Source organism: Cebus imitator, unplaced genomic scaffold (assembly GCF_001604975.1).
Source record: "Cebus imitator isolate Cc_AM_T3 unplaced genomic scaffold, Cebus_imitator-1.0 Scaffold56, whole genome shotgun sequence".
In the NCBI taxonomy this organism is placed as follows: Eukaryota; Metazoa; Chordata; class Mammalia; order Primates; family Cebidae; genus Cebus; species Cebus imitator.
This window is the reverse complement of record NW_016107371.1, coordinates 2,407,905-2,420,869: the sequence shown is the minus strand read 5'-3', so window position 1 is coordinate 2,420,869 and position 12,965 is coordinate 2,407,905. Positions and strand designations below refer to the sequence as shown.

At 41.9% G+C, this 12,965-nt stretch overlaps 1 protein-coding gene across 3 annotated transcripts in view; it reads right to left on the bottom strand.

Moving 5' to 3' along the window:
* Window positions 1-7,579: 7,579 nt before the first annotated feature.
* The window catches only part of BAALC (BAALC binder of MAP3K1 and KLF4), a 132,925-nt gene continuing 127,539 nt past the window's right edge, over window positions 7,580-12,965 (bottom strand). For all 3 annotated transcript variants that reach the window (XM_017528922.2, XM_017528924.2, XM_017528923.2), the window contains one exon: window positions 7,580-9,436. In XM_017528922.2, the coding sequence (XP_017384411.1) occupies window positions 9,326-9,436 (111 nt within the window). In that variant the 3' untranslated portion in view covers window positions 7,580-9,325. The remainder of the gene's footprint in view (window positions 9,437-12,965) is intronic.

The window sequence follows — 12,965 nt, the reverse complement described above, 5'->3', positions numbered from 1 at the left end:
CGATAATTACAGTCATGTGGTAGATGCCATGTTATCCACATTTGTTATTTCCCTTTATCTTCACAATACACCCTCAAAAAGATGCTGTTATTTTGACTGATGGAAGTGAGCCCTGAGAGGCTCCACAATTTGCCCCAGTCAGCTGTGAGATGTCCAGTTAGGATTGGTCTCCTGTACCCGAAGCCTGTGAAGGTTGGCTGCCATCCCATAGCTGACTTATCTATTAGAATGGAGGGAGATAGTCTCTGGATAATGAAATCAAATTTAAAAGGCAAACAAGTTTTCAGCTATCTTCCAAGCATATAACAATGTTATGAAAAAGGCTATCTGGCTCAGAAAGGGCACTGTCACTTACCTCTTTTCCTTTTAAGATGGAGCTGTACCTGGAGAACACCCATCTAAGAAACTGAAATTGCAAAGCCCACTCTTGCTTAAGTACTGCTAGTGTTAGCTGTATGCTGAGCTAAAACAAAACAAAACAAAACAAAACAAAACAAAACAAACAAAACAAAACAAAAACCTGGATGAGCCACTGTCTATTCACATCAGATCCACATCAGTTTTTCTGCTGGTGGCTTTTATGGTCTCCCATGAGAGACCATAAAACTTCAAATTGTGGGACATTTTGAAGTAATTTAAGAAGAATCAAATATTGTGAAACAGTTGGGAGCTCACTGCAAGGAACCTGGGTTCCTTGGAAGGACGAGAATGGGTTTTGGAGAATAGGTAGGAAATCTCTGCCACATAGGCCATCCAAGTGGAGATGTGCAATGGTCATTTGGAAATATGGCATAGGAGCTGGGGAGAGAGTGGAATAGCATCTAAAGTGTTGAGGCCTTAGGATCAGATGAACTTGTTAAGGAAAATTGGATAGAGTCTGAAGAGGAAAGGTTGAAAAGGGAGCCTTGAGGAATACCAGACATTAAGGGACAGGCAGAGGAAGAGGAATTGGCAAAGGAGACTGACAAAGAGTAGAATCAGAAAGACAGGGGTGACCAAAAGCAGGGTAGCATTTCCAAATGAAAAAGCTGACAGAACTTTGAGGAAGCCCATCCTAGGGCTGCCATAACAAAACACGCCAGACCAGTGGGCTTGAAAAACAAAATTTATTTTAACAGATGCAGAGAGGTCAAGCAGGATGTGGACTTAGATGGTGTCATTGACTTTGGCAATTAGAGTACTGGTGACCCTACAGTGTAGTTTCAGTTGAGTAGAGGTGAGATGGTAGAGGCCTGAGAAGGAAATGCAAAGTGATAAAGTGGAGCTATGGAGCAGAGGGCTCACTGGCAATGGAAGACTTTTCTGGCATCCCAAGCCACTATGAACTATGAAATGTCAATTAGTAAATCTATGCTGGGCACCATATTTCCTGAAGTGCCATCTTAATTTTTAGTTGAGTCAACTATTACAAATGTCTTTCTTCATCAGGGAGAGTGACATACTCAATGTATGGTACTCTCAAGTGTGCATTCATTTTCTTTCTCATCCTGGGTCCCACTGTTCACAATGGTCTATGGCATCCATTTATATCACCTGCCTGTCCCCTGAAAGCATGTAGTTTGTGACTTTTGTTAAGGTATCTCTTGGGGCTCCTTTCAAGGTTACTTCTTATATCTAGGATAAATCAGAGCTTTCCTCTGAAGCAAAACAGAACATTTATTTACTTATTTATTGGTCTTGACATGTTTTATTGTGATACAATACACATAAACAGAACATTTATAGACCAGTGGCAGTGGGATGTATATCTCATGCTAGGGAGGAGGTGGAGGACCATCTACTGGTGGAAACCAAGTCGTGGAAAAGATGATGTTTGACTATGATAATAAAAAAGAAAGACAAGAGGGAGAATGCTGTTTATATAGAAGCCTGCAACTGCAATAATGACTCTACGCTGGAGATTGATCAAGGAAGCATCCAGTAAAGGAATGCATTATTAAACTAGCTACCTGCTGGATAACTGGAACTTAATACAGCTGAGAAAACTCTGGGAGCTTGTATAAAATACTTGTCTCAGCATTACCCCACCCAAGGTTGAGGGAGCTCTCATCAGTCATTGACTGACTGGTGCTGGAATGGGGAGAGGAGTGAATGTGCATTAATAGTGCCAATGTCCTGGAAACTCCTGCCATGGAGTGGTGAGATAAAGACTTCAGGCCAAGGAGAGCAGGTGCTACAGCTGGAAGTCAGCATGGGTGTGGTAAAGGGGTTGAAGGAAAGGTGGATGCCAGTAGTCTCTGCTGTAGTCCTGTGCTATTTTGTCCTCTGTCATTCTGATTCCTTTGAATCAAGCTCTGAAACCTTGAGTCCTGTCCTACAAATACCTGCCTCATAAAAATGTGCAGATATTTTTCTAGGGTATTGTATTAGATTGCTAGGGCTGCCATAACAAAATACTGCAGACCGGTGGGCTTGAAAAACAAAAATTTATTTTCTCATAGTCTTAGAGGCTAGAAGTCTGAGGCAAGGTTGGTTTCTTATGAAGACCCTCTCCTTGCCTCGTAGGTGACCATTTTCTCTTGTGTCTTCATATGGTCTTCCCTCTGTATGTGCCTGTCTTAATCTCCTAATCTTATAAGGACACCAGTCATACTGAATTATGGCCCATCCAGGTTACCTCATTTTACCTTAATTGCCTCTTGAAAGATGCTACATACAAATACAGTCAGTCACATTCTCAGATATTGGGGGTTAGGACTTCAACATGTGAATTTGACAGGGACACTGTTCAGGTATTTATTTAAAGATGAAATTGTTTGGCCAAAGAATGTACACATTTTAAATTTTAATAAGTTGACTAAATTGACATTGAAGAGTGGCAGAATATGCCTCTCCAGAATATGTCATTTTGGCATAAGGGTTATTTTGAAATAAAGGCACTTTTAAAGAGCAGGTGGAAACAGAATTTTTTTGAGACAAAATCTCACTCTGTCTCCTGAGCTGGAATACAGTGGCACAACCTTGGCTTACTGTAGCCTTGACCTCCTGGGATCAAGTGATCCTCCTGCCTCAGCCTCCGGAGTACCTGGAACCACAGGTGCACACTACCATGCCTGGCTAATTGTGTGTGTGTGTGTGTGTGTGTGTGTGTGTGTGTGTGTGTTTGTTTGTTTTGTAGAGTTGGGGTCTTGTGATGTTGCCTAAGCTGGTCTTGAATTCCTGGCCTCAAGTGATCCTCCTGCCTCAGCTTCCCAAAGTACTGGGATTACAGGTATGAGCCACCATGCCCTTCTTAAAGCAGAACTTTCTGACTTCTCCTTTTTTTCCTGAAAGCATATAAAACTCCCATGTAAAAGATGCTCTCTCTGTACCTGGAGGAAAGAGATATTTTTATCACCAGAGACAGAGAGAACTCTCTGCAGATAATCGAATTTTGTTGAAACAACTCTCACCTTTCTTTAGCTTTCCTGTATATTTTACTTTTTCACAATCGCCCCTCTTTGTCCAACATAGTAGGAAAGCATTGAAGTTTTGCAACTTCTTTGAGCCATCATTTGTTTATGAAGATTCTCAAGTCACATAAAACTTAAAAATTAAATAAATCTTTAGGTTTCTCTCCTGCTAGTCTATTTTATGTCAATCTAATTCTCAGGCCCTGCTGGGGTTCCTACAAAGATATAGGTAAAGCTTTGTCTGCCCTACACCATTCTATATAGTATCACGAATTTCATTTAAATCAGCAATGTCTGACATCACTTCTTTCACACACCCTTCCCAACATTGTTATTATCAAATTTTAAAAACTTTGCTAATCAGATAGGTAAAAAAGTGGCATCTCTTTTTTTTTTTAACCCAAATTTGCCCAATTACTGATAACACTGAGGATCTTTTTATATTTTTGTTAGCCATTCAACTTTCCTCTTGTCTGTTCATGTTATTTTCTCTTGGGTCATTTGTCTTTGATTATGAAATTCTCATTTTTTTTAATGTATATCACTATACTAACTCTTTGATACATAGGCTGTAGATATCTTCTAATAGACTATCATTCATCTTTATGTGAATGTTTATCATATAGAGGTTTTAAATTTCAATGTGGTTACCTGTGCCCTAAGTTTGTTCTCTTCTTACTTCCTCAAGGACTTTTTTACTCTGTGGATAATGCCCCCACCCTTCCAGCTTCAGCCTTACTCTAAGGAATCCTTGCAATTGTTGAGAAACATACTCTAGTATGTCCCACTTTTTACACCTACTCCTTGAACCATCTCTCTCTCCAATTACTGGCCTCTTTTTGCTTTGTTTCATAGCAACATTTCTCAAAAGACAGGTTTTTTTCATTCTCTCCACTTCCTCACCACCCCTCCAGTCATCACCCTCTGTAGTCTGGCTCTATGACCACCTCTCTGCTGGAAGTGTTCTTGTTAAGATCACCAGTCACCTTCATGGTGCTAGTTGGAGTCACATCTCTGTTCTCACGTTATTTAATCTTTCGGTAGCATTCACCATGACTGACCATATCTCCCTTCCTGGAACATTTTTTTTAAATCTTGGCTTCAGTAAATGAGCTCCCCATTTTCTTTCTAACTGCCTCAGCACTTCTCAGTACCCTCTACTGATTCTTCCTCCACCACCAACTCCCTAAATGTTGGAGTGTCTCCTGGTACAGCCCTGAACACTCCTCACCAGCTTTTCATCAGGTGAACTAACTCCTGTCCCAATAAATACCTTCTGTGTGCTGATGACCCCAAATGCACAGCTGCACCCTCGACCAAGTCCTTGAGCTTTAGACTCGTACATCCAATTCCCTACTGGACACCTCCCCTTGATTATTTCATACTTAATGAGTCCAAAAATTGATCTTTTTGATTTTCACTGCCTCCCCAAAAAACTTTTCCCACTCTGTTTTCCCCTATCTTGCCAAGAATCCTATTGCTCAAACCAAACTCTTAGGAATCACCCTGATTTCTCCCTTCACTTCAGCAGTCCATCAGCAAGTCTTAATGTTTCTATTTCCAAAATGTTCTCAGTATCCATATATTTTCATCCATCTTTGCAACTATTATGCTATTCCTTGCACTGACATCTCTTCGCAGGACTACAGCTGTAGCCTCCTAAATGGTCTCCTGCTTCCATTCCTGCCTCCGTCTAGCTTATTCTCCTGTTAACATTTTCAGCATTTACCCCCATCTTAAGTTACTGACTGTAATAACTTATTTCTTTATGTTGTTATTGTCTGTTTCCTCTATTATTTTGCAAGCTCTGTGAGGGTAGGGACCAGATCTGTTGTATTTCTCACCATATCCTAACTTCTGGCAGATTTAAGTATCTTAGTACATACATTTTGATTAAATCAATGAGCAAGTGAATGCATGATTTTAAATATTAGGTAATATTCATAATTTGCTCAGAAAATTCTCCTGAGATTGGCCACTTCCCAGACTGGTGAAACAGGAGAAAAGGATCTTGTATATCTCAATGACTCCTGAAAAGAGCATAAAAATAGTATGTTTGGGAACATAATGTGGAGCAGGAGTTATAATCTCAAATGTCTCTGGGTTCTGGCAGGTAACAGAAATGGGGAAGTTACCATGTGTAAGCCACAGTGAGTGGTAGGGACTGTCACAATCTGGAGAGGCTCCAGCTCCAGCTAATGCAGACTCATCAGCTCCAGCCAGATGTGGCCAAGCAGCGAGGGGCCCAAAGGTAAGTGATCTTCCAATTTTTCAAAAGAAGCTGAAAGTATATACGTACAAATTGGAATTAGTTTTGTTGAATTTCTCAAACTTGAAAAAGAATTAGTTTTGGCTGTGAGTAACGATTTGAAATAGCAACTTAAATGAGGGAAAGTATATTTCTTTCCCACAAAAAGAAGTTTGGGACATATAGTCCAAGACTCATGAAGCTCAATGGAATTAGGGACCCAGGCTTCTTCTAATTTGTTGCTCATCTTGGCATGGCTTTCATTCTTGAACTTACTTTGTGGCCCAAGGGACTGATGTAGCCCCAGCCATTAGCTCCTCATTCTGCACAGCAGGAAGCAAAAGGGGAAAGAAAGGGCCTGACTTCCTAGAAGCTTCTATGCCTCACTTCTATTTCATTTCATTGTCTAGAACTTAATCATGCAGCAACTTCTAGCTGCAAGGGAGGCTGGAAAGTGTAATGTTTGTTTTAAGTAGACATGTGCTCAACTAAGGAAGAAGGGAAGGATGGATACTGGAGTTCTAAAGTAGGAGTCTCTGCCAGAGCTGGCTATTTATGTGAAATTTCTAGGTTTTGACAACATGACAGCTAAACACAGCAGGTCTGTCACCTGATTTCAGCAGAGGAGCTGCCATTGTTGTGAACCCTGCTTAGAGCAGCAAATGTGAATGGGATGCACTTCAGTGTCACATGGGGCAGCCCACAAGTCTGGGTGCTGAGGATCATAAACAGATGCAGGTTAGTAGGACTTAGACAGTGCAAACAGTAGTACCTGTGTTCAGGTACCCTAGGAGATGGAGGCAGGTTGTGGAAAGCACTGTGAAGGTGGGTTGTGGGTAAAGGGTGAGGGAGTGGCTACAGTCTGTTACCTGTACACCCAAGCAGTGTTCAGGGCATTGGCAGCAACATGGGAGGATCCTGGCATCCCTTACCTTTAGGTCTAAGTGGTTATTCCAAGGGGTGCAGTTTCTATCTTCTCTGAATTATAAAGTCCCACTTAGTGTTCTGACCTCGCATACCAGGTCAAGGTCACCCTCTCTGGAGATGTAAGTGAGGCTGAACTAGGCCCAAACTCCCTGAGAGCTCACTGGCCCTTTCCAATCACTGCCTTCACTACCAGCCCTCTTCAGTCCTCTCTCTCTGGCCCTCTCTAGCCCCCTCCAATCACTCAAATTGCCCGCTTAGACTTGGGCTCATCCCAGTCTGAGGCTCCATGACAATTCCCCTCTAAATAGCCTCATCTCCCAGTCACACCAGACCTTCTTGCCATGGTGGCACCATGTGGTGGTAGGAAAAGAATTGAATTTGCAGACAGGCTTCCCCCACTTGAATCTCTGTACCATCACTTACTAATTGACTGGACTATAAATATTTCTATAAGTATAAATTGGCGCTAATAACATTCTCCTTACCTACTTCACAAGGCTTTTTGGAGGATTCACAGGGATTACTTATGTAAAAGGTCTTTGTTTAAAAAGAAAAAATAGCCTAAACAACTCTGCATACAAATTTAAGGTTCCAGTAAAGATTCTCTGTAACTGCCCATATATGTTTAAAATTCGTGACTTTATTGACACAAACTTTGCAATGAAAAGTGTCATCTTGAAAAAGTAGCCAGATGCATTTTTAGTCACATGGTTTAACTTCTGCGTGCTGTCTCTGTGAAATCCAGATTGTTCTGGGGAAGACTAGATTATATGCCCTGCATTTCCTTCTCCCCTGGAAGTGAGAAAGTGTTTCTATATAAAACAGAGACACTTTCTTAAGGTGATAAATTCCAAACAACATGCAGCAGTGAATGGATGTAGAAACAAAGCAGTAAAGAGAAGCCACAAAGCACATCCCCTGGGAGAAAGAGCCCTTGAAGTTGCAGGGTCACTGCCAACCTTCGGCAGCTGGGGGCTCCTGCTGAGTAATGCCAGTGGGGACATATGAGTCACAGGTTTTGCTTTTATTTTATTATTATTAAAAACATTTTTTAGAACATGAAGTTCCCTAAAAGCCCTTTCTCAAAGAATCACAAAATGATAAAGGTTTAGAAAAACTATAATTTTGTGTGTGATATAGTCTTGTACAGTGATTAGAACACCTAGTTAAGAAACAAACCTACCCTGGATATAAAAGATTCCATTGCAGAGCAATTTGCAACACACACGATGTCTTAGGGTCTAATTCAGTCTCCTGGTTATGAAGTCACTGTTAGATTCAGGATAGACAGTCATGACTACAAGACCCCAAATCTGTCAGCATCTGCATAGTACCTGGCACAGGATGGACATTCAATGTTTAGTAAATAAATATACAATCTGCCAATGGAAGGAAAGAAGGAACAATGACACTACCCATTTGGGTTTGAAGAATAACAGAGTTAGCAGATAAGGAGGTTGAGTACCTGACCCTTGACCTGCATATCAGTTCTCTGGACTATGTTATATAAATATAACACCATTAGGCTGCCTATTTCTGCTAAATATGGAATTTATTGGTATAGTTTGGTACAACTTTAGTCCTGTGTTTCCCAATCCCAGGCATGTTAACAGTCCTTAAAAAATCATGCTACATTACTTTGCAGGAAAATACTTCTAGATGAACATGTTTCAGAACATATGAGAAAACTATTCCTATCAAAACATCGTTTTTCTGTGTCAGCTACCTCATTTCTAATGCAGGGCACATCAACCTAATGTCAGAGTGAATACACATAAAACAGATGCTGGCTTTCTAAAGTGATTCCTTTGTGGATGCCAACATGACAGTCCTGGAGCTATATACAGAGAGGCCAAGGGGAAGCCATGCATGCTGCCGCATGTCTCTGAATCATCTCCCTCTCCTCCGCAGTATTCAGCCTTTGATTCACAATTGCAAATGACCCCAATGGAGAGGGAAGGCATTCAAGAAGACAAGCAAAGGGAGCTGGAAAGCTATGCAAAATTGCAATGTCTGTCTGAGCCTTCAGGGGTGTCCTTATTTGGATACATTGGCCACAAGCACGGTGACATTAAGGACTGGAGGACTTTCCAGGCAGATGAGAAACAGGTATGACTGCTTCACAGACACCTCCCAAAGACATGCCATGGGCAGTGGGTTGGTGCATGGGATACTGGATCTGATCTGTCTCATACCAAGCTAAGGAAACAAGGATAACAAGGAGTTTCCCTGTACCTTGATTGTTTCAATATATGGGTTTAGAGTTGGATGAAAGCCAGCTTTTAAGTGAACCTGATAAGATTTGTAATGATAATATTTAAAATGAAAGAAGGAAAGAATAAGTTTGCCTGAAACAGAACACACTATCATGGCCAGGCGAGTTTAGCACTGAGGTGTGACTCTTTAACCCAGGAAACACATTCCTACTTTTCTGTTTCACAAACTGACCTGTAGCTTTAACTCACTACTTTTACACCAGACCCTGTTACAGGAGTTGCAAAGAGGCAAACTGAACTGCACACTTGCAGTTTATTAACATAGGTGAGCACTGTACCAATACATTTATATGATAAGTAGGAGGCTCAGAAGGTCCCAACAAATCAGACAGCAGTTTGCTACCAGGTAAGACAGTCTTGCCAGGGACTCAGTAGCATTCATGTGCAGTAAGGGGAAGACACTTCTTCAAGGTTCTTTGATGGGATCTAGTGCCGTGAAGGACACTGAAGAAGTCCAGCTGCCCTTCTGCTTGCACTCTCTGCTAGTTGACACAGTTCTTTGTGATTCTTCGACTTCTGTCCATCTGTTGGATGCTGTCTGTTACATTAATGGTGACTTCTTTTGAGGACATTCTCTTAGCATCTCTTTTAGCCTGTTAAGTTGAAAACAGTGATTGAGTTACTAGGAAATGTAAACCAAAGAAAATGACTGAGGCAAATCTCAATCAATTTAGGGGTTTATTTTGCTACCGTTGGGAATATACCTAGGAAAAAGGAACACAAATCACAAGAACATTTGTGATCTGTGCTTTTCCTAGAGAGGGTTTGAGGACTTCAATATTTAAAGGGAAAAAAGTAGGCAGTAATGGAAAGAGGAAAGGAAAAGGGGAGGGTAGAGAAAAGGGGCAAACAGTTACATTCTTTTGAGGCTTTGATGAGCATTCACTGAATCCACATTTTATATGTGAAAGGAGGGGATAAAGGAAAAAATATGCATTCATCTCATGCTCAGTGAACTTGCATTTTTATATAAGATAAACATAGAAGAGCTAATGAGCAAAATATGCATTTGTCTCAAGTGAGCAGAGGGATGACTCCTAGTCCTGTCTCTGTCCCATACCTGTGAAGATAAGCTATTAATTTACATACGATGAAATCCAGGGACAGATCCAAGATGGCTGATTAGAAGCAGCTCAGGATTGCAGCTCCCAGCAAAAGCACAGAGGGTGAGTGGATGCCACATTTCTAGATGGATTTTTATTGCCCACAGACCAGGAGATTCCCAGGCAGAGGAGCCCCACGGGTTGCCAGTGCAGCTGTTTTGGCCGGTGTGGTGATTCTATGCACAAAATACACAGGTCCGGGTGCTGTTTTAGCTGGCAATTGGAGCTCCTGGGAGACAGAGTTGCCCATTAAACTGATAAAAAAGGGGACTGAAAGAGGGAGCCAGGCCAGGAGATTCCTGGGCAAAAAAGCGCCACAAATCTCAGCACGGCTGTTTCAGCCAGCACAGTGGGTCACCACATAGGAAATCTCAGTGCCTTTTCAACAGGCGACTGGAATACCTGGGAGACAGAGTCACCCATTCAACTTAAAAAAAAAAAAAAAAAAAAAAAAAAAAAAAGGGCTCTGAGGCAGGGAGCCAGGTGATCAGGCTTGGCTGGTCCCACCCCCACAAAAAAACAGCAATCTGAAACACTCTGGATTGAGAGTTTCACAGCAAGCACAGCTGAACCAGGGACAGTCCAGCTCTGTGGGGGAGGGGCATCCACCATTACCAAGGCAGTCCACCATTACGGAGGTAGTCCGCCATTGCTGAGATAGCCCACCATTGCCGAGGCAGCCCACCATTACAGAGAGAGTCAGCCATTACAGAGGTGGGCAGCCATTGCTGAGGCAGTTCTAACCATACCCGTATAAACAGGACCGCAGGGAAGTTCACATGGCAGCTGGGCAGAGCCCACAGCAGCTCAGCAAAGCCTCTGCAGGCAGACAGTAAGTAGGCTACCTCCTCACTGGGCAGCGCAGCCCTGAAAAAAGGTGGCAGCACAACAGAAATAAATAAAGCCCTAACTCCCCAGAACAGAGCACCTGGGGAAATTTAAAAAGGGGGGTTTCTGAGTTCTGCTGCAGCAGACTTAAATGTACCTGCCCAGCAGCTCTGAATGAACAACAGAGCTCACAGCTCAGCACTTGAGCTCCTATAAAGAACAGACTGTCTCCTCAAGCAGCTCCCTGACCCCCGTATATCCAAAGAGTCACGTCATAAAGGAGAGCTCAGACTGACATCTAGCGGGTATCCTTCTGGGACAAAGATAGCAGAAGAAGAAACTGGCAGCAACCCTTACTGTTCTGCAGACACAGCAGGTGATCCCGAGGCAAGCAGGGCCTGGAGTGGACCTCAGCAGTCCTACAGCAGAGGGGCCTGACTGGTAGAAGGAAAACTAAGAAACAGAAAGAAATAACTTATCATCAACAAACTGGATGTCCACTCAGAGACCCAATCTGAAAGTCACCAACTACAAAGATGAATCAACAAGATGGGAAGAATCCAGCGCAAAAAGGATGAAAACACCTGAAACTAGAACACCTCTCCTCCTACAAGGGATCACAACTCCACACCAGCAAGGGAACAAGGCTGGATGGAGAATGAGTGTGATGAATTCACAGAATCAGGCTTCAGAAGATGGGTAATAAGAAACTTCTCTGAGCTAAAGGAACATGTTCTCACTCAATTTAAAGAAACTAAAAACCTTGAAAAAAGATTTGATGAAATACTAACAAGAATAAATAGAGAGGAATATAAGTGAATTGATGGAGCTGAAAAATGTAACACAAGAACTTCGTGAAGCATGCACAAGTTTCAACAGCCGAATTGACCAAGCAGAAGAAAGGATATCAGAGGTCGAAGATCAACTCAATGAAATAAAACAAGAAGGCAAGATTAGAGAAAAAAGGGTAAAAAGGAATGAACAAAGTCTCCCAGAAATATAGGACTATGTGAAAAGACCTAATCTATGTTTGATAAATGTACCTGAATGTGACGGAGAAAATGAATCCAAGCTGGAAAATACTCTTCAGGTTATTATCCAGGAAAACTTGCCCAACCTAGCAAGGCAGGCCAATATTCAAGTCCAGGAAATACAGAGAACACCACAAAGATATTCCTCAAGAAGAGCAACCCCCAAGGCACATAATCGTTGGATTCACCAGGGTTGAAATGAAGGAGAAAATGCTAAGGGCAGCCAGAGATAAAGGTAGGGTTGCCCACAAAGGGAAGCCCATCAGACTCACAGCAGATCTCTTGGCAGAAACCCTACAAACCAGCAGAGAGTCAGGGCCAATATTCAACATCATTAAAGAAAAGAACTTTCAACCCAGAATTTCCTATCCAGCCAAACTAAGATTCATAAGTGAAGGAAAAGTAAAATCCTTTACGAATAAGCAAGTACTCAGAGATTTCATCATGCCCAGGCCTGCTTTACAAGAGCTCCTGAAAGAGGCTCGACACATAGAAAGGAACAACGACTACCAGGCACTTAAAAAACACACCAAATGGTAAAGAGCATCAACGCAACAAAGAAACTGCATCAACTAATGGGCAAAATAGCCAGCTAGCATCAAAATGGCAGGATCAAATTCACACGTAACAATATTAACCCTAAATGTAAATGGGCTAAATGCCCTAATCAAAAGACACAGACTGGCAAATTGGATAAAAAGCCAAAACCCATCAGTGTGCTGTATTCGGGAAACCCATCTCACATGAAAGGATACACAAACGCTCAAAATAAAAGGATGGAGGAAGATTTACCAAGCAAATGGAGAGCAAAAAAAGCAGGAGGTGCAATTCTTGTCTCTGATAAAATAGACTTTAAATCAACAGAGATCAAAAGAGACAAAGAAGAACATTACATAATGGTAAAAGGATCAATGCAACAAGAAGAGCTAACAATCCTAAATATGTACGCACCCAATACAGGTGCACCCAGACACATAGAGCAAGTTCTTAATGACTTACAAAGAGACTTAGACTCCCACACAATAATAGCAGGAGACTTTAACACCCCATTCTCAATATTAGACAGATCAACGAGACAGAAAATTAACAAGGATATCCAGGACTTGAACTCAGACCTGGACCAAGCAAACCTAATAGACATTTACAGAACTCTCCACCCC